Source organism: Coenobita brevimanus, chromosome 50 (assembly GCF_032717465.1).
Source record: "Coenobita brevimanus isolate Jiangsu-jjx chromosome 50, ASM3271746v2, whole genome shotgun sequence".
In the NCBI taxonomy this organism is placed as follows: domain Eukaryota; kingdom Metazoa; phylum Arthropoda; class Malacostraca; order Decapoda; family Coenobitidae; genus Coenobita; species Coenobita brevimanus.
In genome coordinates this window covers 37,097,783-37,123,089 of record NC_137003.1, presented here as the reverse complement: position 1 = coordinate 37,123,089, position 25,307 = coordinate 37,097,783, and the positions used below count along the sequence as shown (strand labels likewise).

Here is a 25,307-nt window from a genome sequence, read left to right as displayed (position 1 = left end):
GATTGTGGAAAGTGTTAAGAATATATGGAGTAGATGGGAAGTTGTTGAATGCTGTGAAGAGTATGTACGATGGTGCGAAGGCTGCAGTGCGTGTGGATGGTGAACTAAGTGAATTTTTCTCTTTGAAAGTTGGTTTGAAACAGGGATGTGTCATGTCTCCATGGTTGTTCAATCTGTACATGGATGGGGTAATAAAAGAGGTACAAGGTAGGGTAGTGGATGTTGGAGTGGTCCTGGTGAGAGAGGATAGTGTTTGGAAACTCCCTGTACTGTTGTTTGCAGATGATACTGTGTTGTTGAGTGAAGACGAAGGGGAGCTGCAAGGCTTGGTGGATGAGTTTGAGAGAGTGTGTAGGAAACGGAACCTAAAGGTGAATGTAGGGAAGAGTAAAGTGATGGTCTTTGAGAGAGGTGAAGTTAGTGAATGTACAGCGAGGTTAGATGGTGAGGAATTGGAAAATGTGAGTACGTTTTATCTGGGTAGTGTGATGAGTAAGGATGGAGGTTTGGAGGGTGAAGTGCTTGAAAGGGTACAGCAGGGAAGAAAGGTTGCTGGTTCCTTGAAAGCAGTGATAAGAAACAGGGAAGTGAGCATGGAAGTGAAAAAGTTACTACATGACAGTATTGTGATACCAACTCTAACGTATGGAAGTGAAGCTTGGACATTGTTGGAAGGACACAAGTCAAGAGTGAGAGCAGTGGAAATGAGTTATTTAAGAGGAGCTTGTGGAGTCACATGGAGAGACAGGCTGACGAATGAGGATATAAAGGAGCGTTGTGGTGTGGATGTGGATGTGATAGGAAGCGTTATGAGGAACACACTGAGGTGGTTTGGCCATATGGAGAGGATGGAGGGTGAAAGACTGAAGAAGAGAGTGTATGTGAGTGAGGTGGAGGGGGGAAGAGGGAGGGGGAGGCCGAGGATGAGATGGAGGGATGGGGTGGAGAGGTATATGAGAGAGGGGGGTGTGAGTTGGGAGCAGGGCAGTGAAATGGCGGGGGACAGGGCGACTTGGAGGTGATTTGTTTGTGGCCACCCCAAATGGGATTGAGGCGTCTGGCAATAGATAGATAGATATATATATATATATATATATATATATATATATATATATATATATTTATATATATATACATTATATATACATACAGTAGGCTTGCACAGTGCGCGAGAGATTGGGCGGTCCACGACCTCGCACACTGGGAATTCGTGCATTGAGAATACATAATCTTATGGGAAAATTTACATATGGGCGGTACCCCCAAATACCTGGACATTTTTTGGCCCTTACAGACATAAAAAAGGTCAAATTTTTCAGACATTATACTACAGATATAGCTGCAATAACAAAAATATGGGCAGTCACCTTACCAACAGTAGACAACAGGCCTGATGGATTTAAAGAACAAGAAGTCTGAGGCGCGGCAACGCACTTACAGTGCCCCCACCACCATCCCGGCCGCACCACGCTTGTTTAATGGTTGCCAATGTTGTATTATTCCAGGCTTTGACGAAGAAATTTACAGCCTGTTGAATGTTACATTTCTTCCAGAATGCAGCAACAGTCATTATGGTGGGGGTTGCAGGTATGCCAGGTGAAGCATGTGAGTCAGGTGGGGCTGTGAAGGTGGAGAGGGAAGCGGCTGGTGAGTCAGGTGGGGCAGTGGAGGACGGAGGTGGGCGAGTCAGGGGAGGTGGTGAGGGGAGGATCCTCTCTCTCCTTCTTGCTACTGCTCACATTTTTGGCAATTTCCTTCATCTCTTCTTGCTTGTTTGTTTCTTTCCTCATCTTATTATGGACGTATTGGCAGTATAACAACTTGGTGTTCAAGAAATAAACATCATTATTATAGAAACTGGGTATCTATTCTAACTTACTGTTATTGTCGAAAACGTTATTATTGGAGCTGTTATTTGTGATATCTTATTGTAGACTCCTCTTAAGCACCTTCCCCATGAGCTCTAGGTCACTATTGGCGCGTTGTGTGGGAAGGGGGGTCGCGTACTGATGGAAAATGTCGTTTCTAAGCCACTTCTTGCCTCTATCTCATGTTTTGTGGGGTAAACTCGCGCATTCAAGGTTTTTCGTTATGATTTTTGGTCACTCGCGCACAATGCGATTCGCGTACTATGATGATGCACACTGGGCAAGCCTACTGTATATATATATATATATATATATATATATATATATATATATATATATATATATATATATATATATATATATATATATATATATATATATACAGTAATCCCTCCACTATCCGACCGACGTAATAGAGCCAAAGGCACGTCAGGAGAGTGGTCCTGTCCGGATAGTGGGCACCAGCCTCCTGGACTGGTACTTATAGACCCTAACCCAGCCTAACTTTGATCGCCACCTAAATAACTCCCTACCGGACATGCACAGCACCTATTTAAACCTATTTAAGACCCTATTGACACCAATAATGGACATAAAGCATGAAATAAATGAAAAGGAACCAAAGAATGAGGAATCAGAAGTGACTGTACCTCAGCCAGGGTACTTACATCATGTTTGTGGCTGCCTTTCTAAGGTTTTGGCAGTGGTGAAAATGCTCTTGAAGAACGTACAGTAATCCAGTGTTGTGCTGCACTTAATTCTTTGCACTGTGAGTTATAATTGTTTAACACTGCACATTGTTCTTAACTGCACCACTGCAGTTCTAACCGCCAGATAAACTGCCAATTTGCAATCCACAGTTGATCCTTTGCACTCTAAGTTCAAATTTCCTAACAATGCACAACACTGTAAATTCCCATGTGGTGTAGAGGCGAGATATTGCAGTATATTCACTGTTTATTCACAAAAAACGAGCACGTGTGGCTTCCAGTGTGATAAGGATCTATTCACAATCGAAGTTTGGGAGTAACTGTTGATGTCGGAGAAACAGAGTTGCCAGATCGCAACGGCCACATTACCAATCTCCTCAACTTTCATTACCAAATTTAACTTTTCAATACCAAATTCGTAAAGCTAGCATTTATTCTTCACTAATTATATATACAAGTGGAAATACATGTAATCACTCTCCTTATAATTAACAGGATGTTGATTATTTTCACGCTATGTAGGGTAGCAGATTAATCTGAGAGAGCAAACAATCCACCATCTCCATCCTGTGTATCCTCATACATGTGAAAAATCCGTTTGGTAATGCATTATTCTGATTCATTACCAAATAAATTTTTCATTACCAAATTGGCCCACATTTGGTAATGAAAAATAACAAACGGCAACCCTGACAGGGAAGGGGGGAGAAAGGAAGGGGTGAAGGGGCAATGGTGTAAGCAGCTGTTTGGCGCCGCGCGGCAATTTCAAATTATGGGTGGGAAATAATTCGGATTTTGGGGGGATTTTTTTCTTTTTTTGGCCATTTTTCGGTTCCGATGGTCCAGGCCCACAATGTCCGGTAAGTGGGGATGTCCGGAAAGTGGGCGTCCGGAAAGTAGAGGGATTACTGTATATATATATATATATATATATATAGTATACACACACACACACAGAAGTATGTGGTACTCACAGGGGTATTTGTCTTCTTGGTGTAACAGGAAAAGTATATGGTAGGATATTTACTGACAGTCATGGAAGTAACCGAGAAATTAGTTGGAGAAGAACAGGGAGGTTTTAGGAAGGGGAGAGGTTGTGTAGATCAGATACTCATCCTTCGTTCTCTAGTGGAAAAGCTTCTAGAGAAGGGAAAAAAAAAAGTTGTATGCGGACTTCATGGATTTGGAGAAAGCACATGACAGAGTGGACAGACAAGGAATGTGGAAAATATTGAGAATATATGGAGCAAATGGGAAGCTGCTGAATGCCATGGAAAGTATGTATAAGGGTGCTAAGGCTGCAGTACATGTGGATAATGAACTGAGTAAATCTTTCTATCTGCATGTTGGATTGAAACAGGGATGTGCCATGTCTCCATGGTTGATCAGTCTGAATATAGATGGGGTTATAATAGAGATACAAGGTAGGGCAGTGGATGGTGGCACGGCCCTAATGTGAGTGGGCAGTGTTTGGCAAGTTCTTGTACTGTTGTTTGCAGATGATACTGTGCTGTAAGTGAGGACGAAGGGAAACTGCGAGGCTTGGTCAACGTCACAATGCATCAATTCCTGGCTGCAGCATGTTGATAGTTATATTATATGCTTTTAACATATCCTAGTGTTCTGTTTGTATTAGTGGTAGGACCAAGAGTGTTAACTAGGAAGTCAGCTTGAGATGTAACTGCCAGCTGAGAATGACAGGTAGGGTGGGGGATCGGGTAGGCGTATGGGGGAGGGCCAGGAGCTGGAGTAGAGGTGGGAGGAGCTTGTTTTGTCCCCCCCTCTCCTCTTCCCTGGGTATACAGGGGTAGGAAGGGGGCATCCCTGGGCAGAAATTAGTGATCGTGAGTGTACATATGTCTTATGTTTTCAGAGGGCCCTCCCATTTGTTCCAAAAAACCAGTAGTCCAAAAGACCCTCGGTCCCCTGCCATTCAGATTACAGAACTTTTACTGTAGACAGAGATAGATAGATATATAGATAGGTAGATAGACAGACAGACAGACACAGAGATAAATATATATCTATCTATTGCCATAGATTTTGGGATGATTTAATACGTGTAGTGGGTGGTATGCGGGATGATGAGATAGTGATTCTGGGAGGGGACTTAAATGGTCATGTAAGTGAAGCAGCACAAGGTTATGAAGGAGTGCATGGGGGATGTGCATAAGGTCTAAGGAATGCAGAAGGGGAAAGGATACTCGAGTTTGGGGAAGCAACGGACATGATTGTGTGCAACACATATTTTAGGAAGAACAGTTGGTTAATTACATAGGAGTCTGGGGGAAATAGCAGTCAGAGAGATTATTTTCTGGTTAGGAGGGCTGATAGGAGGTTAGTGAGGGATGTTAAAGTTATAGGAGTGTGTGCAGCAGCACAAACTATTGATTTGTGATATGGTGCTTAAAGAACAAGTGATGGAAAAGAGGATTTATATACCTAGGAGGAAAATATGGAAGCTGAAAAACCAAGTAGTAAGGGATGCCTTCTATAGCAAGTTGAGGAAAGTGGTGGCTGAACAGGGAGCTGTAGACAGAGGCGTTAATGAACAGTACAGAGCCCTCAAGAACAATTTCTTGAGAGTTACTGATGTAACATGCGGTTGGACAAGAGGACCACCAAGACATAAAGTAACTTGGTGGTGGGATGAGGGTGTAGAAGCTGCAGTTAAGGAGAAAAGAAGGCTTTTCCGGGAATGGAAGAAGGGTGGTAGCAAAGAGGAATATTTGGCTGCCGAGCGTAGGGCTAGAAGAGAGGTATACAGGGCAAAGTCTGAGTCATAGAGACTATTACTTGATAACCTAAATCATGAGGAAAGGAAAAATATGATATTTAGGGTGGCAGGTCAAGTTAAGAGGGATAATCGGGATATTATAGGTGAGCAGTGTGTGAAGAATGATGAAGGAAGGGTACTGGTGAACAGTGAGGATATTAAAGATGCATGGAGAGAGCATTATAACTGGTTGTTGAATGAGGAGTTTGACTGGAACAGGGAAGGTTTGGAGCCAGCAGATCCAGTGTCTGGCCCTTGGCCTTTGATTGATACTGCTACTGTGAGTGAGGCAATAGGCAGCATGAGGGTGGGGAAGGCAGCAGGTGTGTCTGCGTTGACTGCCGAAATGTTGAAGGCCTCAGGCGATATAGGGGTATGTTTAGTCACTGACCTGATAAATAGGATTATTTATGAGTGTGCTGTCCCAGATTATTGGCTGAAGAGTGTAATTGTAAATGTGTATAAAGGGAAGGGTGATGCCCAGGAAAGAGGAAATTACAGAGGTATAAAGCTTTTAGATGAGATAATGAAGGTAATGGAGAGAGTTTTAGACGGTATGATTAGAGAAAGAGTGAATATTGATGAGATGCAATTTGGGTTTATGCCAGGTAGGGGGACCACTGATGCTATATTCATTGCTCGTCAGCTTCAGGAAAAATATATTAGTAGGAGAAGGGATCTTTATTTTGTTTTTGTTGATTTGGGAAAGGCCTTTAACAGAGTCCCTAGAGAGGTGGTGAAGCGGGCAATGAGAAAGCTTGGCTTGGAGGAGTGGCTGGTTAGGGTGGTTATGGCTATGTATGTGGGTGCTCACACCCAGGTTAGAGTGAATGGAGATTTGAGTGATGAGTTTTAAGTGAATGTTGGTGTGCATCAGGGGTCAGTCTTGAGTCCCATGTTGTTTATCATGGTACTTGAAGCCCTTTCACGTGACTTTAGAAATGGACTCCTGTGGGAGTTGTTGTATGCTGATGATTTGGTGTTGATTGCAGAGAACGAAAGGGAGGCGGAGGAAAGGTTTAGGAAGTGGAGAGATGGTATGGGGCACAAGGGTTTAAGGGTAAATGCAGATAAAACAAAAGTGATGATATCTAGGGTTGGTGGTGGTACTGCCAAAGATGAGGGAGAGTGGCCATGTGCTGTTTGCCACATGGGTGTGGGAAGTAATTCCGTCTTGTGCGGTGTGTGTGATAAATGGGTGCATAAGAGATGTAGTGGTACCAGAGGTAGACTGCGAGATAATGCTGATTTTATGTGTACAGCGTGTCGGGGCGAGCAGGTGGAGATTGTCAGACGTGAAAGGATTGAACTTGCTGGTGAATCTCTTGAGTGTGTGGAAGAGTTTTGTTATTTGGGAGACATGTTGTGTGCTGGAGGTGGGGCTGGAGCTAGCTCTGTGGCTAGGGTGAGAAGTGGTTGGAAGAAGTTCAGGGAGCTCTTGCCTCTCCTGACATTGAGAGGACTCTCCCTATGTGCTAAGGGGTCTTTGTATGCAGCATGTGTTAGGAGTGCAATGCTGTATGGTAGTGAGACCTGGGAAGTGAAGGAGGAAGATATTCACCGGCTCAGACGTACAGAAATGACAATGATTAGGTGGATGTGCAGTGCGTCCCTGCATCCTAGGCCTGGAGGGGCTGGGTTTATGATGGAAGAGTTGAGAGGTAGGATGGGACTGGAGTGTATTGGTGTTGTGAAGAGTAGAGGTAGATTGAGATGGTTTGGACATGTGGAGAGAATGGGGGATGATAATTGGGTGATGAAGGTGAGAAGTGTTAATATTGGGAGTGGGGTTATGAGGGGTAGACCGAGAAAGACATGGGACGAGGTCATTAAGTGTGACCTCAGGGTTAAGGGACTGAACAGGGAGACTGCACTGGATCGTGCAGCGTGGAGAGCTGCCATTAGGTGACTAAGGCCGACACATGCAAGCATGTTGGAGCCTTTAAAAATGAAACGATTGTCAAATGCCTTAATCCCTTATATGGGGTGGCCACAAACAAATTGCCTCCATGTCACCCTGTCCACCGCCATTTCACTGCCGTGCTCCCAGGTTACACCCCTCACTCTCATATACCTCTCCACTCCATCCCTCCATCTCATCCTTGGCCTCCCCCCTCCCTCTTCCCCCTCCACCTCACTCACATACACTCTCCTTGCCAGTCTCCCACTCTCCATTCTCTCCATATGGCCAAAGCACCTCAATGTGTTTCTCCTAACGCTTCCTATCACATCCACAGCCATACCACAATGCACTCCTTTACTTCCTCATTTGTCAGTCTGTCTCTCCAAGTGACTCCACATCTATCTATCTATTGCCAGACGCCTTAATCCCGTTTGGGGTGGCCACAAACAAATCGCCTCCAAGTCACCCTGTCCCCCGCCATTTCACTGCCCTGCTCTCAACTCACACCCCCCTCTCTCATATACCTCTCCACCCCATCCCTCCATCTCATCCTCGGCCTCCCCCTCCCTCTTCCCCCCTCCACCTCACTCATATACACTCTCTTCGTCAGTCTTTCACCCTCCATCCTTTCCACATGGCCAAACCACCTCAGTGTGTTCCTCATAACGCTTCCTATCACATCCACATCCACACCACAATGCTCCTTTATATCCTCATTCGTCAGCCTGTCTCTCCATGTGACTCCACATGCTCCTCTCAAAGAACTCATTTCCACTGCTCTCACTCTTGACTCGTGTCTCTCCAACAACGTCCAATCTTCACTTCCATACGTTAGAGTTGGTATCACAATATTGTCATGTAGTAACTTCTTCACTTCTATGCTCACTTCCTTGTTTTTTATCACTGCGAACCAGCAACCTTTCTTCCCTGCTGTACCCTTTCAAGCACTTCACCCTCCAGACTTCCATCCTTACTCATCACACTACTCAAGTACGTAAATGCACTCACATTTTCCATTTCCTCCTCATCCAACCTCACTGTACATTCACTGACTTCATTTCTCTTGAAGACCATAACTTTTCTCTTCCCTAAATTCACCTTTAGATTCCGTTTCTTACATACTCTCCCAAACTCATCCACCAAGTCTTGCAGGTCCCCTTCGTCTTCACTTAACAACACAGCATCATCTGCAAAGAGTGCAGAGAGTTTCCAAACAATAACCTCTCTCATTCAGGCTGCTCCAACTTTCACTGCTCTATCTTGTATCTCTTTTATAACCCCATCCACATACAGATTGAACAACCAAGGAGACATGACACATACACACACACACACACATATATATATATATATGAGGCATCTAGCGGCAGAGTGACATATGCGCCAAAATAGCCAATGGTGAGTTATTCCCACCAATATGTAGGTGGAGCCTTCTAGATCCTCCCCATATAAAACTACATACAAAAAGGACCCTTATGGCTGGCTGGCTGATGGGCAAGCGTCGCGTGTTTTAGGCCCCAAAAACCCATAGAGGAAGTCTGCTTCCACATGGCAGAAGGACGTATGGGCCACGAGCGGCTAGCCATTGGAAGGCCGCGTCTCAGTACTAGCCACCAGCCTCAGCCAGTCCCCCACCAGTGTCCCCCTAAACTTTGCACGTGGTTGATGGGCTGCACTGTTCTCTGCCCATTTTGAGTCCTTTGAGTGCTTTTAATAAAAAATTTACAATATAAAAATTAATCAAAAATCAAGAAATCGCATTATTAATAAAAAACTTTCACAGTTTATTAATTTTTATGTTTATTTTTATTTGGATCACATAATTATAACCCATGTTAATATTTTGTGTATGACCCCTAATGGGGGGGGGGGTGTTTGTGTTTGGTTTTGGTTTGTTATTTTTTCTAAACAATGGATTCATTAAACTGCATTTTTTGAGAGCATTACATTGATATAAAACAACATTAGTTTTTTCTTTATACCTTTTATGTACACATTCTTCAAATTTAAGCTTCAATTACTCGAAAGTAACTCCCTGGTGCATACGTCACTCTGCCGCTAGGCGCCTCATATACACATATAGTGATTCCTTGGTTATCACACACCTGGTTATAGTGATTAGCATTATCAGTGAGATACAGAAATCTGCATTCATGCCATACAATGCATTAAAAAAAAAAAAAAAAAAAAGTTATTGGGCACCTGAGCTTCTTTCTGCCAACATTGATGGTGCTGTGTCTGACGTTTCTGATGGCTTTAAGGGATTCAGTGATGATGCCCTATTCTAGAAGTTGATCCCATATGGTGGAGACACTAACTCTCCATCCCCTAGCCATGGAACCCCATACCTCAAGCCCATCACAGGTCTCTCTATGGTACATGTTTCTTCCTTACTGTGCCTTTTTCATCACTTTCTGTTAACCTAACCATGACTATGTGTGTTTCTGATAAGTACTATTACAAAAGGGCTTTTCAACTACTCTGGGAATAGGGCTGCACTATGAAACTCAGATTAACAAAAGGGCCATACATTATTTTACCTCTATTTTTTTTTTTTACTCTTTCTCAACACTTATGCACAGAAAGAATACAGGAAAACCTCACTACAAGAGTAAAATGGGGCCCAAACCATGAAAGAAAAAAGGAAAACTCAAATAAAAGTGACATCTGGACTTCCCCCTGTTAACCTAGACTTTTTCCAATAAAAGTGACATCTGGACTTACCCCTGTTAACCCAGACTTTTTCCAATATATCAGACATTAGTCAGGATTGCACCAAAGATTTTCACCGTGGCATCACCAGCTGTTTTCACTACCATTGCAGTACTGTACTGTATTATACATTCACCACAATAAGCAAATGGTATAATATACAGTAATCCCTTGATTATCCAGATGTCCATGATCCAGAAGCTGTGATCTGGCTATTCAAAACTAGCATTCATACGTTTTTCCATTTTATCCGAACAAAATGCTTGCATCCAGGCAGAAATTATGGCCAAGCAAATATTTTTGCCTGGCAGGGCCAGTTTTTTCATGCTTCTTTCACGTCACTGCAGGGTATGGCCCTACAGTGGTAAATGCTTGTCTGTGGTTGTTGGATCTGCTTGACCATGCTAATTGCTTGGCTGTGGTTTATAGGTCTGCTTGACCAGACAGAGAAGTGTAAAACACCAGGAATAAGTGTTGTACGATGTATTATAGTGACTTTTTACAATGGATTTCAAGGATACGTATGAAATTGGGCAAGGGGAGAAGTCCATCATCCAGACAGATCACTGTCCAGACATACTTTTGGCTCTATTACGCAGGAAAAAAGAGGGATTACTGTGTAGACAGTTGGTATCTGTGTTTTGTGTTTGCTTTATTCTGGCCATACCATGCCAAACTCAATTGCTGCTGAACTCAAGATACAGTAAAATTCCTGTAATCTGAATTGCAGGGGACCGAGGGTCTTTCGGACTATTGTTTTTTTTTTTACTATTGGGAGGGCCCTTTGAAAACATTAGAAATACACTCAATCCTCGTAAATCGCGTGTTTATAAATTATGGATTCGTAAATCACGGCTAAGTGGCTGTCAGACTGCCGGCACCCTTAAAACGCAGACCTAGGCACCGAAATGGGCCTTTTCTGAGGAAAATCATAAACTGCAGCATTCAATTTGAAAATCGCGACCCAACAACCAATCACCACCCATCCCTGGTGTCACGAGTCGGCTCGTGACATCATTTGGTGGGAAACCGCGAACTCTAGTAGAATCCCAGTGCTTATCGTTCAGTTAACCGCTCACCCGGTCGGGAATGTTTTTCAGGCAATTTTTCAATGTGTCATAAATTATCGTCTTTGTGCAAGACAGCACTTCCGCTGAGCGATTTATTGTGGGCATGTTTCGCTCATTCTAGCCATTAGCAATGCGGCCACAACACTTGCCTCTTTCCCACGATTTGGAGTTAGTCAGGGTTTGAACGCCGTGGAAGCAGGTAGTGTGTGGCAGTGTCCTTCCTACGACGCAGTTCCCACCGTCGCCGTATTCCCACCTAGCTGTGATTGGCGAGAGACTTAGCAAGTGCACTGTCCTTCCAATAACGACGCCCAGTCATCCGCTTTGTCCACTTTTCTGACCAGTATTTTCTTTTCGTATTTTCCTAGGTTTAAGAGTTAGCTTTTGAGTGAGCGAGTGAGTGTGATCTCCTTACTTTGAATTCATTTCGAAATGTAACGTAAATTTATTTTATTGTAATCATTAAATTTAACAGTTCTTTTTCTCGAGCTTAATGTAATGTAAACTCGTGTTTTATTTTCCATATTAAGCTTATTCTAGTTGCAGCTCCTAGCTTGCATAAACGCTTTGCTATTCATAACTGGTATTTAGGCCAGTCCTTTTGTATTAAGCTTAAAATCCATTGTGCCATCTAGGAGTTAATGCATCAGCAAGAATCTGTTATCATTAATAGCATCAGTTATTGATTGTCAGGGGTGAAATCACTTTCTCCAGAGGCTAACAGTACTAACAAACAGCAATTGTGAGGAATTAGTCTCTGCTGTGTACTGTTGAGAAAGTTTATAAATTCTCATCCTTAGAGAATCGGCGAAGCAAGCCAGCATAAAGTAATCATTGCTTGATTTTCACCAAGACAATTCATTGTCCCTCCTCTCAGTATTATTGAGTATTATCCTTTAATATAGCATATTCTTTAAACCCGTGACACCTGGTGGCAAGTGTGCATACTAATGCCACCACGTTGTTGTTCTTCTTCCTGCCAGTCCGCACACTACAGACTATCGCCGTGGAGTACGAGAGCTACCTGCCTTTTTTTGTGCACCTTCCCCCCCGCCTCCTACCTTCCATGGCCCTTCCTCCGAACCCCCGATGAAGCGCTCTAAGCAGTATGGCATCAAGAAGCAGCTGCCATTGTCGAACAGTCAACGTTTGGAGCTCATTTGTCGTGTTGAGAAGGGAGCACCCCCACCTCATGCTAAGAGGTTCTAAGTTTTTCCCAACACCACCCCACTCCATTCACTTAAGCAATATCATCATAGGATTAAGGTGAGATCCCTTAACATTGCTTATTTCTATTAAATACATGCACTGAATATTCCTTAATTTGTATGTCTGTGTTTGATGGTGCCTAGATAGGTGTAGGTAGGGTGCTGTGGGGGGTGGTTGGCCAAAGTCCAGACCCAAATTCATTTTTCACATAAGAGTTATAATTTATAAACCATGGAATTTGTAAACAGCGGCAGTGGTCCAGACCCGAATTGCTGCGATTTACGAGGATTGAATGTATGTACCTGATCATTATATAAACACTGAAAATGATATGTGTTATTGTTTTACTCACCAGAAATACTTGGAGGTGTAGATGAACAGTTGTAGGCACATACATCCAAGTCCAAAGGCAAGGCCAAACCAGACAAATCTTAGATAAAGCCATGAAAACTTTGAAAAAAGCCCCCCAATTGAGAAAAAATTTCGCCCTAACAAATTCAGATTACTGTTGACCGGATTATAGGACTTTTACTTTATTTGTTGACATGCAAATAGCCGTGTTCCTTCCGACTCACAGCAGTATCCACTCATATTTTCCTCAGTCCACGTTATTCTCTCATATAATACTATTAGCAGTCTGCTGCACAACATGTATAATTTTCGCAGGGTCCAAACTCGAGAAAGGCCATTCAGTATGTAACACAGACAAGAAGATATTTTCGTACATGAAAAACATCATGGCCACCATCCTGCTTCAACCCACCGGTTCCTTCTAACTCATGGCAATATCCCACTTTTCTCAAATGCCACTAAAAAAAATTTATTGGAAAATACAGTAAGATTTAAGCATGGCTTGGACACAATAATAATAAAAAATATATATATATATATATATTTTCTTATTTATTCCGACTCACTTGGCTCACCCGAGCACCTGGTGAAGGATCCTTTAGAGCAAATCTTTCAAAATCATTGCCCATTATCTTCAGGGTCACTGTCATGAAACAGTGATTCATCCTCCTGATTGTCTTCAGAGGAAGGAGCTGAATCATGGACAGGAACTGGAGGTGCAGCTTGTACCTTGCATCCCATGTATCATGTGATTAATGCTTGGTGTCTTGAAATCATATATTAATGTAGACCACTTTTCTAATTTTTTAGCATTTAGAAAATACTCTGTTGTTACAACTTAATTTTAAACACTTTTCAAATAGAGTAATGTGTTGCACACTTTATACTGTACACCTTATTATTTCCGATCTTACAAACTAAAGATGTTCACTTTGTCTGTATATTTCACTTATCACTTGTCACCCACAGGCAGTATATCAGGGACTTCCAGGGAAATGATGTGGGCAGAGTGCAAGGGGGCAACAGCAATGGCGCCAGCCTGCCACCAACCAATGCACGAACATGTAAACCACGTGGGCAGTACGGCCACTCTCGACTGAGGTCAGGCAGTCCAGACCATTTCTAGCTTTAATGGAGTTCTCATGATATATAAGAACTTAGTTCAGTCGGCTCCTCGACTCCGATAAAAGTGAATTCCGGTCTATTGAAGTCCGTTGTAGTGAGGTTTTACTGTGTATTATCTGCAATTACATTTTCCACTAAATACATAAAAAGAAAAATGCAAAGCTCTCTGCTTTATACTTGTTTATTTGTTTATATTTATTCTTCTCAGTCAGTCAAGAGGTCAAACAAAAATGACTTAAGGGGTTGGATTTGGCCCATGGGCCATCAGTTAAATAGCCCTGCATTACAGTTTATACAGTTATGGTCATAAATTATCACCTATCCTCTGGTACCGTGTGCCTCAGGCTGGCTCCTTTATGCGTGGCAAGTCTCAGCAGAGTAAGAGGGGCTGAGATGGAGGGGACAAAGAGAGAGGGAAAGGTTGGTGGGGGAACAAGTGATGGTGTGGAGGTGGAGTGAGGAAGGGAAGGGAGGGTAGGTAGGGGAGGAGGAATGAAATGCAAAGTGGTAGTCACATTATTTGTCTATTTTCTGTCATTCAGGGCATGATATAAGGGAGTTAATATTTGGTAGATAATGATGCATTACACCTTGTATAGCGACATCAGATAACAAGCTTTAGAGTGGTGATATCAAGGGCTGGGTAGTGAGAGAAATATACAGACAAGACAGATCAAACACTGCTGCAGAGCCACACATTTGTGTTTATCCATGTGTTTTTACTTTGGATGCAGAATGGAATCTGGATGGCTTTGACTTCCATAATGTTTGTGAAAGAAATGTCCTCTACCCTTACATGCAATTCATTTTTGGAACTAAATAGCATATGGAACTTTTGACATGGCTGTGTCCACAGCAAATATGATCATCTTGGTATACACTCCCTCTATACAGTCAATGTCACGTCAGCTATTTTATGGCATCTCTATATGAAGAGGTTGCTGAAAATAATTATGCATAACAGGTAAATAAATTTGATGTCTGTGCACATGGGGTCTCTATAATATTGGTATCTCTCATAATCTCTTATATGGAAAATGAAACAAAATCCTACTAAAATTCCCCAAATATATCTGTGTCAATGTTTACCAACATTAGTCAAGCTAAAGCAACCAGGAAAGCCTTTGTAATTAGTCCAGTGGTGCCCTGCCTCACCTCTTGCTGTTTTTGCAGCACCAAGGAAACAATGTTGTTGATGGTTTGCTGGTTTCGTCTGAACAGCTCCCACTCAACCATGGTGTGCTGGAGAAGGCAGGCCCATCTCCTTCTTTTCCCTGGTTCCCACGCATTGACAATCAGGGCCCACACAGTCTTGATGGCTCAGCACTAATGTCTGATCTATCACATCAGCATATTTCTGTCAGCCAGCCCTTGATATCACCACCTACCTAAAGCTTGTGATCTGACTCCGCTATACAACACAAGGTGTAATGCAGCATTATCTACCGAATATTAACTCCTTTACATCATGCCCTGAATGACTGAAAATAAACAAATTATGTGACCACCATTTCATATTTCATTCTCCCTCTCTTACCCTCCCTCCCCTCCCTCACCCCATCCCCGCACCATCACGCGTCCCCCCACCCACCTTCCCTTCTCTCTCTGGCCCCTCCCTCTCAGCCCCTCTTACTCCAGTGTGACTTGCCGCACATAAAGGAGCCAGCCTAAGGGTACTGAAGGATATGTGATTATTTATGACCACGACTGTATCGTATGTATTTAGTGGGTATAAACTGTCATAAAAGAGAAAATTTGGGCTTGCACTTGGGATGCCTGGTACCAATTAGGAAAATCTCATAGGTTCTGTGCTTTTGTTATCCTGCATTTCCATTATCACAAGCCATGTTTGGTACCAGTTATGCACAACAACCAAGGAATCACTTCTGTACAATACATATGGATGGGGTTCTGAGAGAGGTTAATACTTGATCTGTGGAGAGAAGGATGAGGATAGTAATGAGTAGTGACAACAGAGCACCTCAAACCTCATGCAGACATTTGATGTTGTGTTGTCTGCTTTTTGTGCATGGGAACACTACAATTTGGTGCAGTGTTTTGTGAATGTCTCTGAGCATCATATTTTAAAAAGTGGTAGCAGCAGTAAAGTAACCCTAGTCTGTCTGGCCAAGCAGACTCATCACCAGCAGTCGAGCAACTGCCCCTCAGGGCTGTTCCATGCAGTGCACCAATGTTCTCTTGCACTGGACAGCACCTTGCCACTGTGAGGTGCAGGGAAGAATGCAGAGATTTGATTACTGGATCATTCACTTCATTTCATTAATAAAGGCTGCAACACGCTTGCATACATTGGACTTGGTCACTAATGGCAGCTCTCCACACTGCTCAATCTCTGGCAGCCTCCTTATTCAGTCCCTTATCCTTGAGGTCACATTCTATGACCCTGTCCCAGGTCTTTTTCGGTCTGCTTCATGCAACACCATCCTCAACATTCACACTTCTCACTTTCTCCACCCAACTGTCAATCCCCATCCTCTCCACGTGCCCAAACCATCTCAATCTGTCCCTCCTCACCACAACACCAATACACCCCAGTCTCATCCATTCTCTCAACTCTTCCATCGTAAACCTAGCCCCCCAAGGCCTCACACTCAAGGACGCACAGCACATCTATCTAATCATTGTCATTTGTGTACATCTGAGCCAATGAATATCCTCTTCTTTTATTGCCTAGGCCTCTCTACCATACAGCACTACACTCCCTACACGTCACATACAAAGATCCCTTAGCACGGAGGAAGAGTCCTCTCAGTATCAGAAAAGGCAACAGCTCCCTACACTTCTTCCAACCACTCCTCATTCTAGTCACAGAGCTAGCTCCAACCCCACCTCTAGCATATAACATGTTTCTCAAGTAACAAAATTCTTCCACACACTCAAGAAATTCACCAGCAAGATATATCCTTTCATGTCTGACAATTTCCACATGGACACTCAATTTCATCTCTCTACCCAGTTGAAGGGAGCAGACGGTTGTTACTTACAAAGGTACATTAGTTTTTCTAGTATTTGTCTGATTTTTTTTATGTTTTGTTACTTTATATAAGTAATAACATCCCAAAATCTGAGTAAATTTGATCAATTAGTTTTTACACAAAAAATAATATATGCATTAAAAAAAAAAAAAAAAATGTGAAAAATGGGAAACCAGGGAATGTGTGTTCATCTGATCTCTATGATATTTGCTAGTTTTAATAATAAAACCCTCATTAATAAGTTGCCCTAAGAGTTTTTTAATATTCTTCATCATTGCTGAACAAAAAAATTCCCAAAATGCCTATGTATTTATCCCAATTTTTACCCCCTTTCGCCATGTTCAAAAAATCGTTACAGTTGTGTTTGTCAGTCTCTGACAAAAATATAAGCACAAAATGGTCCCCTTTCATTCCTCTTTTTGTAGGTATTTTGCTTTTTGTCTTATGTTCAAAACTAATGGAGTTGTATCACTCCAATGGACAATAAGTTTAGTTCTGCGATATCACTCGTTTTCTGTTGATTTGCAGTGTCTGTACGATTAGAAACAAATTAGGTACTTTTTTTTATTTTATGAGTTAGGATTAGGAATAGTTATGAAGAGGTAGAAGATGTTGGAGAAGACAAAGTTGGAGAAAAAGGTTTAGAAGGTTAGGGGTCATCAGGTGAGGCGGCAGTGGGGGGGGGGAGGGAGGAGGCGATGGAGGAGAAAGAATTGCTGCTTCCAACATATTTTTCTCCCCTCAAAATGGCGTCAAATTCTTCTCTGCCGTTTTCTGATGTTGCAGTAGCTTCTTAGATGGTTGGCCCACCTTCAAAAAGTGTGCAAAAACGATGGGAAATGGCCAAGATTAGCCCAGACTGAGAATAGGTTGAGACCAAGGCTGGAACCTCTCACCCCTCCCAGTGTCATAGCATCTTTGGCCTTTCCCACCTCACTGCCACCCTCCACACACACACACACTCCCATTGCCAGATGTATGACATAATTTTTGCAGAAAAAAAAGGAAAAAAAAAAAAGGGAAAAATTTAGAAAAAAAAGTGGTCATATTATACACTGCATAGAAAATGGAGATTTCTGCAGGGAAGTAACCTCAAAATTGGAATTACAAAATAATTTTTTTGAAGGGGAAAGAACAGTCATACGGCTGCCAAATTTTTACAGAGAACGAGTGATGCTCGGAGCTATTTTATGGGGCAACTTTTGCAAAATGCCTTTGTCAGTTGAAAATCGGTCCCTGCTGGTGTCCCCTCCCCTTAACAGAGGCATCATAGAAGACTCCGCATCATCCTGTTATCTGGTTACCATTCAGTATTGTGAATTGCTTCCTGAGTTAGAGGGAAGCATTAGGCTTGTCACCCACTGCAGAGTCACCTAAGAAGTGGGCAGCACTGTCAAGAGAGAAGATGATGGTCACCACCACCTACCATAACACTTTGAAAGCAAAGTTAGATAAGGGTTAAGTTGTGGTTTTTAAGATGTGGCTATCTGTGTGATGAGCAAATAGAAAAAAAAATAGAACTGGTGAGGGGTTTACTGTACCTAGGTTATGTAACAGAAAAGACATGAATATGCACAGGATGTGACAGGCAGAATGGCACAAGGAAAGAATGTGGCTGGCACTAATGAAGACCCTCACTGTCTTAGTGCTAAGGCTGCAAGAGGATTGCAAAAGGTATTTTAGTGCCTACTTAACTGTATGGGTGAAACTGGTGTGGAATGAAAAAAGGTAAGAGGAGTAAATGGTTTCCTGGCTTCCAGCAAACCATTTGGCTTATCACTCAATGTAAAGCCACCTGAAAAAGAAAAGAGAGTAAGAAAACGTGACAGGAATGATGGAAGTAATAGGAAGAGAAGAGGGCAGACACAGAAAATGAATGATAACGGTGAAGGAAAAAGCACACAGCAAAGCATGAGGTGAGTGGATGATGATTGTCACCAACTCTCCATTTTCTTGGTAAAATAACAGATATCATGAACAAGTGTGTTTTTACTTTCAAAGGCCAAGTAGTTCTGAAGAGTATGAAAGGGGATGTCAAGCAAGACACAGTTCTCTCATGCATTTCATCACACTGTCTTAACTCTGAATCCATCCATCCATTCATCATCCAATCCTACGTTGTCCCACGAGGAGCATAGAAGCCCGGGGCTAGGCAAGAAGGTCCTGGCATTTAAGATGACTTTGACCAGCCTCACTTATCCTTGAGTGGTATTACAAGAGCAATATCCCCAACCACCCCTTGGATATAAACCTTCACCGGCTCAATCCGACTGGAGCGCCGTAATTAACCTCTAAACCACCAGGCACCATAATTTGGTTATATGGTTCCCACCCAGCATAGTAAATGGTTTCCTGGTGTACAGCAAACCATTTGACTTGTCATTCAGTGTAGAGTCACCCATAGGCAGAAGGAACAGGAAAGAATGAAAGAAAGACAAATGAGGGAGTGTAAAGGCACCAGTACGCAGAAGGATGAGGAAAGAATGAAGTACAGAAAGACAGAAGAGGAGGGAAGGAAAGGAGGGAGGAGAGGAAAAGGCAGACACCCGAGAGCAGCACTACATCGAGTGAGTGGATGGTGAGTGTCCCCACCTACCACATCTAAGTACAATTAGTCACCACACATCCAGTTTCCTCCACAACACTATATTTGCTGATGTACTCCACTGTAATACTGTACTATACAGTACTCTAACTTCTCAAGTACAAAGAAAATTTATTACTGATACTGCATGGAAGTTATATGAGAAGTGCACTGAGTGGACAGGATGAGAAATTAATTGACCTGTGGAAGATGTGGAATATGGAACTCTGTGTGTTTAAAGGGCATGGTCATAAGGAGAGGACTGATGTGAACTAGGTGGCGATGAGGGAATGTGTGAGTGAGTTTGAAGGTGGAGAGAAGCATGGTAAGTCACAAATATGGATGGATATGGCTCATGTTTATGTAAGAAAGTGAGATACAGATGTTGAAGAAGCTATGGATTTGAAAATAGATAAAGTTGGTTGCAAGAATTATGCACGACATGACAAGGGTTTGACGCCACTTGTTCAACCTGACAATCGATTGACTCACATCTGGTGGGTGATATGAAATGCAAGGGGGGGAGACTTTAACCCTTGTCATGCTGCAGACCTCACATGAGGCACAACAGTCTCCACCAACTACATTGGAAGCCTCATAAGAGGTACTAGCTCCATAGGTTATAAATCAATGGCTCTGGGGTGGTAAACTATCTTACTATCAATCAGCCAACAAGAAAAATTCCATGGGATGAATGTTCAGTGAATGAGTTTCTGGCACATTTCCACAGACTATGCTGCTGCTTATTTCTCCCTACATTGTGTTTCTCTTTCCTTGTTCCTTGGAATCAACCTTGTTCCAATCTAAGATGGGAAATAGAGGTTAGATGATGATGATGATGACTGATTTTATTCCACTGTTCTGTATATAGCATGCAGGATAGCACCTACCTGTCAGGGGGAGAACTGTTGCTGAACATAAATATTAGTGTAAGGATTACTGTTATTTTCAATGCACAGAATGGAGGTGATCAACAATGACCTTTGTTAGCTGAACTCCCTCATTAATAAAGCCTCTGTGCATGTTTTATTTTAAAAGAGGCTTATACTGTACTTACCCAGCTGGCCACCACTGTTGCAAAAGAACATACTAGTGGTCTGGCTGCTATCTCCACCATCATCAATGCTTGCCCTCGTCCCACCTGAAATATACATAATATTTTTCTTCCATAATACTGTAATAATAATAATAATAATATAATAATAATAATCCATCCATCCATCATCCAATCCTACATTGCCCCATGAGGAGCGTAGGAGCCCAGGGCTAGGCAGTTGGTCCCGACATTTAAGATGAGAGTGACCAGCCTCACTCATCCTTGAGTGGCATTACATGAGTAATCAACCCCAACCATTCCTTGGATATAAACTTTCACCGGCTCAATCCGATTGGAGTGCAATAATTACCCATTAAACCACCAGATGCCAAAATTTGGTTATATGGTTGCCACCCAGTGTAGTAAATGGTTTCCTGGTGTTCAGGAAACCATTTGGCTTGTCACTCAGTGTAGAGTCACCCAAAGGCAGAAGGAAGAGGAAAGAATGAAGGAAAGAAAGACAGAAGATGGAGTGTAAAGTCACCCATAGGCAGAAGGACAAGGAAAGAATGAAGGAAAGAAAGACAGAAGAGGACTGAAGGAAAGAAGGATGGAGAGGAGAGGGCAGACACCCAACAGGAGCACTATATCACTACATCAAGTGAGTGGATGGTGAGCACCCCCACTCACCACTAGAATAAAAATAACATAATAGAAAAATAATAATACAGTAATCACTCTAATATCCGGACGCCCAATATCCGAACATCCCCACTATCCGGACATAAGAATGTTTCATACTGTACTTTTTTCCATACTATACTTACCTCATTTCACTCTTTAATGTCCTTTATTGGTGTGAATAGGGTGTTAGGAGCTACGCATGTGCAGTAGGAAGGTGTTTTTCTGAGTTAGGCTAGGTTAGGGTCCATAAGTACCAGTCCAGGAGCCAGTCACCAGAATGTTTATTATTGTATGAACCTACTTCTAAACCCTCATTTTATGTTTCTTTTGCATTTATTTCAGTCATTTATGTGCCTTATTGGTGTGATTTGGGTCTTAAATAGGTGCTATGCATGTCCAGAGAGAGTTGTATAGGTGTTTCTCTGAGTTAGGGTCCATAAGTACAAGTCCATAAGCTGGGGCCCAATATCCGGACAGAACCAATATCCGGACCTACCTATGGCTCTATTACGTTGGATATTGGAGTGATTACTGTAATAATAATCTATCTATCTATTGCCAGACGCCTCAATCCCATTTCAGGTGACCACAAACAAATCGCCTCCAAGTCGTCCTGTCCCCTGCCATTTCACTGACCTGCTCCCAACTCACACCCCCCTCTCTCATATACCTCTCCACCCCATCTCTCCATCTCATCCTCGGCCTCCCCCTCCCTCTTCCCCCCTCCACCTCACTCACATACACTCTCTTCGTCAGTCTTTCACCCTCCATCCTCTCCACATGGCCAAACCACCTCAGTGTGTTCCTCATAACGCTTCCTATCACATCCACATCCACACCACAACGCTCCTTTATATCCTCATTCGTCAGCCTGTCTCTCCATGTGACTCCACAGGCTCCTCTTAAATAACTAATTTCCACTGCTCTCACTCTTGACTTGTGTCCTTCCAACAACGTCCAAGCTTCACTTCCATGCGTTAGAGTTGGTATCACAATACTGTCATGTAGTAACTTTTTCACTTCCATGCTCACCTCCCTGTTTCTTATCACTGCTTTCAAAGAACCAGCAACCTTTCTTCCCTGCTGTACCCTTTCAAGCACTTCACCCTCCAAACCTCTATCCCTAATAATAATAATAATAATAATAATAATAATAATAATAATAATAATAATCTGTGGTAGGTGGGGGCACTAATAATAATAATAATTTGAGGTAGGTGGGGGTACCGGTACTCACCATCTGTTCACTTGATGTAGTGCTGCTCTCATTTGTCTGCCTGTTTCTCTCCTCCATCCTTCTTTCCTTCCATCCTCTTCTGTCTTTCTTTACTTCATTCTTTCCTCATCCTTCTGCCTATGGGTGACTTTACACTCCTTCTTCTGTCTTTCTTTCCTTCATTCTTTCCTCCTCATGCTGCCTGTGAGTGACTCTACACTGAGTGATAAGCCTAATGGTTTCCTGTACACCAGGAAACCATCTACAGTACTACGCTAGGAAGTAACCATATTACCAAATTTTGGCACCTGGTGGTTTAGTGGGTATCATGGCGCTCCAATCAGACTGAGCCGGTGAAGGTTTATATCGAAGGGGTGGTTGGGGTTTATTGCTCACGTAATGCCAATCAGTGATGAGTGAGGCTGGTCACTCTTATCTTAAATGTCAGGACCAATCTGCTTTGCTCCGGGCTCCTACGTTCCTCATGAGGTGCCTTAGGATTGGATGATGGATGGATGGCTGGATAATAATAATAGTAATAACTAAATAATAATAATAATAATAATAATAATAATAATAATGACTAATAATAATAATAATGACTAATAATAATAATAATAATTAATAATAATAATAATAATAACAATAATAATGACAATAATACAAATACTAATAATAATGACAATAATAATAATAATAATAATAATAATAATGACAATAATAATAATAATAATAATAATAATACCACCACCACCACCCAAACTCTAATTCCCACCTAAGTGATGAAATAAGGAAGGATTTACACATGAAGAATGAGAAACCATAGAAGTTGGGTAACCATTAAACTGCATGCACAGTGAACTAGGTCAAACAGACATTCACAGATTATATCACATCCTGTAACTGACAATGTGACAAAATACGAGGGGTATCAGAACTGACCAGATGAGTTGGATGTGGTCAACAGTTGTATCCTTTCGCCCTTCACCCTATCCTCCTCCTCCTCCTCCTCCTTGGATACTGCCTCTACTACCTCCATGCTGACCTGTTGGGATTGAGAGTGCTGAGGGTTATCTGTGCTGAACTGCTAGCATTGAGAGTGCTGAGGGTTATCAGTGGATTACTCGGAGTTAAGTTTACCAGGGCATACCAGGTACATATCAGCAAACCATACCATGCTATTAACCCTGTGAAAGCAATTTCTCACCACTATACAAAACCGTTTGATGCTACCTTCAATAAATTCCTACCAATAAGCACCCATGACAGCAACAGAATGATCATAGTTTTTAAGCCTTTGAATTCTATTATTTCTCTCTGCTATACAAATTTCTTTGCAATGGTGGTGACGACCATCATCCACTCACCTGATGTAGTGCTGCCTACTTCTTCCTTAGCTTTTATCATTATTTTTCTGTATGTCCTCCTCTCTTCCTATTTTTTCCATCTTTCCTGTCTCTTCTTATTGCTTTTCCTTCCTTTACGGGTGGCTTTACATTGAGTGACAAGCCAAATGGTTTCCTGTAAGCCATGAAACCATTTACAATGCTGCGTGGTAACCATCTAACCAAACCATATGTGTTCCCTACGTGTCAACAAGTGGGTTGGTGGAGAGTTAGTGCCCCTCCCCGTAAAACAAATAACTCAGAGTCAAATGGCCACCCCTTATGGGATTATGGCATCTAGCAACAGACAGATAGATAGATAGATAGTATAAGCCTAAAATACCAGTAAGCATTATGTATGCCCATATGATGACAAAAGTTATAATATACAATGACACTTTCTTGTATTCTCTTACTGCTAATGCCCCATCTCCCCCCAGATATATATCTCAAGGTAATTTCTACAAGTATATACCAGGGATGTATAATTCAAGACCCACAAGCCAGTTTTAGAGTAGCAAATATGCAAGAAAAGGCTAGCAATATCATTATGTTAGAGATTTCTTTCTGAAATTCAAACTGGAAAAATATCATACTCAGTGCCAAGATTTTTCCTGTAAATTAATCTGGAATGTTTTTAACATTACACCAAACTCATACTAGGGAAAATCAGTAGGGCTACCTTATACAGGTTATAATTCTAAGCAACTTTTCTTCTATAAACGTTCCCTAGAGATCAGATTTAATTCCCTCTGAATATTCAGAATTGTTTACATTGGACATAATGCTGCCCTGCTTATAGGCTGCCATTTTCCCATGTCCCTCCCAGACAAAACAAGGGCACAGTATTATAATTACGTTAAAGTTAGGTAACACGGCAGGTAAGTTGGGTTAACATCAAAACATGTTATTTTTAATGATTTTTGGTCACAATAGATTTTTCCTTATTTATTCCTGGTAAAAATGGAGGCTGCTACATTGGCCCTTTGTGAAGATGCTAGTTTCATTAAGGCATCTCTCGTTTTGTTAATAAACGCTCCAGTATGCTTACATGCATCAGCCTTAGTCACCAAATGGCAGCTCTCCACTATTCTCAGTCTCTGGCAGCCTCCCTGTTCAGTTCCTTATCCTTCAGGTCACACTCTATGACCTCGTTCCAGGTCATTTTTTGGTCTGCCTCTCACAACCCTACCCCCGATATTCACACTACAGTACTCACCATCCGCACCCAATTATGATCCTCTCAACATACCCAAACTATCTCAATCTACCTCACCCTCATCCTTCCTCAACTCTCCAGTCACAATCCTAGTCCCCCCACCATTAATTACCACAGCATGTTTGTAAAGGAAAATTTGCTTAGAATTATTAGTAGTACAATGTATGCCTATTGTTCCAGTGTAACATTGTGAGATGTCTCCTGGGTGTTGTGTGCATGTGTGAAAACTGATAAACTTAGAACAGTAGTCTGCCTGTTTTCCACTTTCTGCCAAGATTTCGATCAGGTCAGCTTGGGCTGGGTTGGATTGGGTTGGATTAGGTTAGGTTAGGTTAGGTTAGGTTGGGTTGGGTAGGATTGGTTTAGGTTAGAGTGCACACAGCATAGTAGTATGTTCAGGACAACTCACCACAGCTTAGCTGTTGTATGAGTTTGGGAAAGTGTTTAAGATACGGAATCAAAA

General features: G+C 42.2%; 1 protein-coding gene across 1 annotated transcript in view; it reads right to left on the bottom strand.

Moving 5' to 3' along the window:
- LOC145399806 (uncharacterized) overlaps positions 1-23,221 on the bottom strand; it is a 256,576-nt gene extending 233,355 nt beyond the window's left edge. The window contains exons 1-2 of the mRNA XM_080272355.1: positions 23,183-23,221; positions 20,362-20,445 (exon numbers count right to left, since the gene is read on the bottom strand). Of these exons, the coding sequence (XP_080128481.1) occupies positions 20,362-20,392 (31 nt within the window). The 5' untranslated portion in view covers positions 20,393-20,445; positions 23,183-23,221. The remainder of the gene's footprint in view (positions 1-20,361; positions 20,446-23,182) is intronic.
- Positions 23,222-25,307: the final 2,086 nt, after the last annotated feature.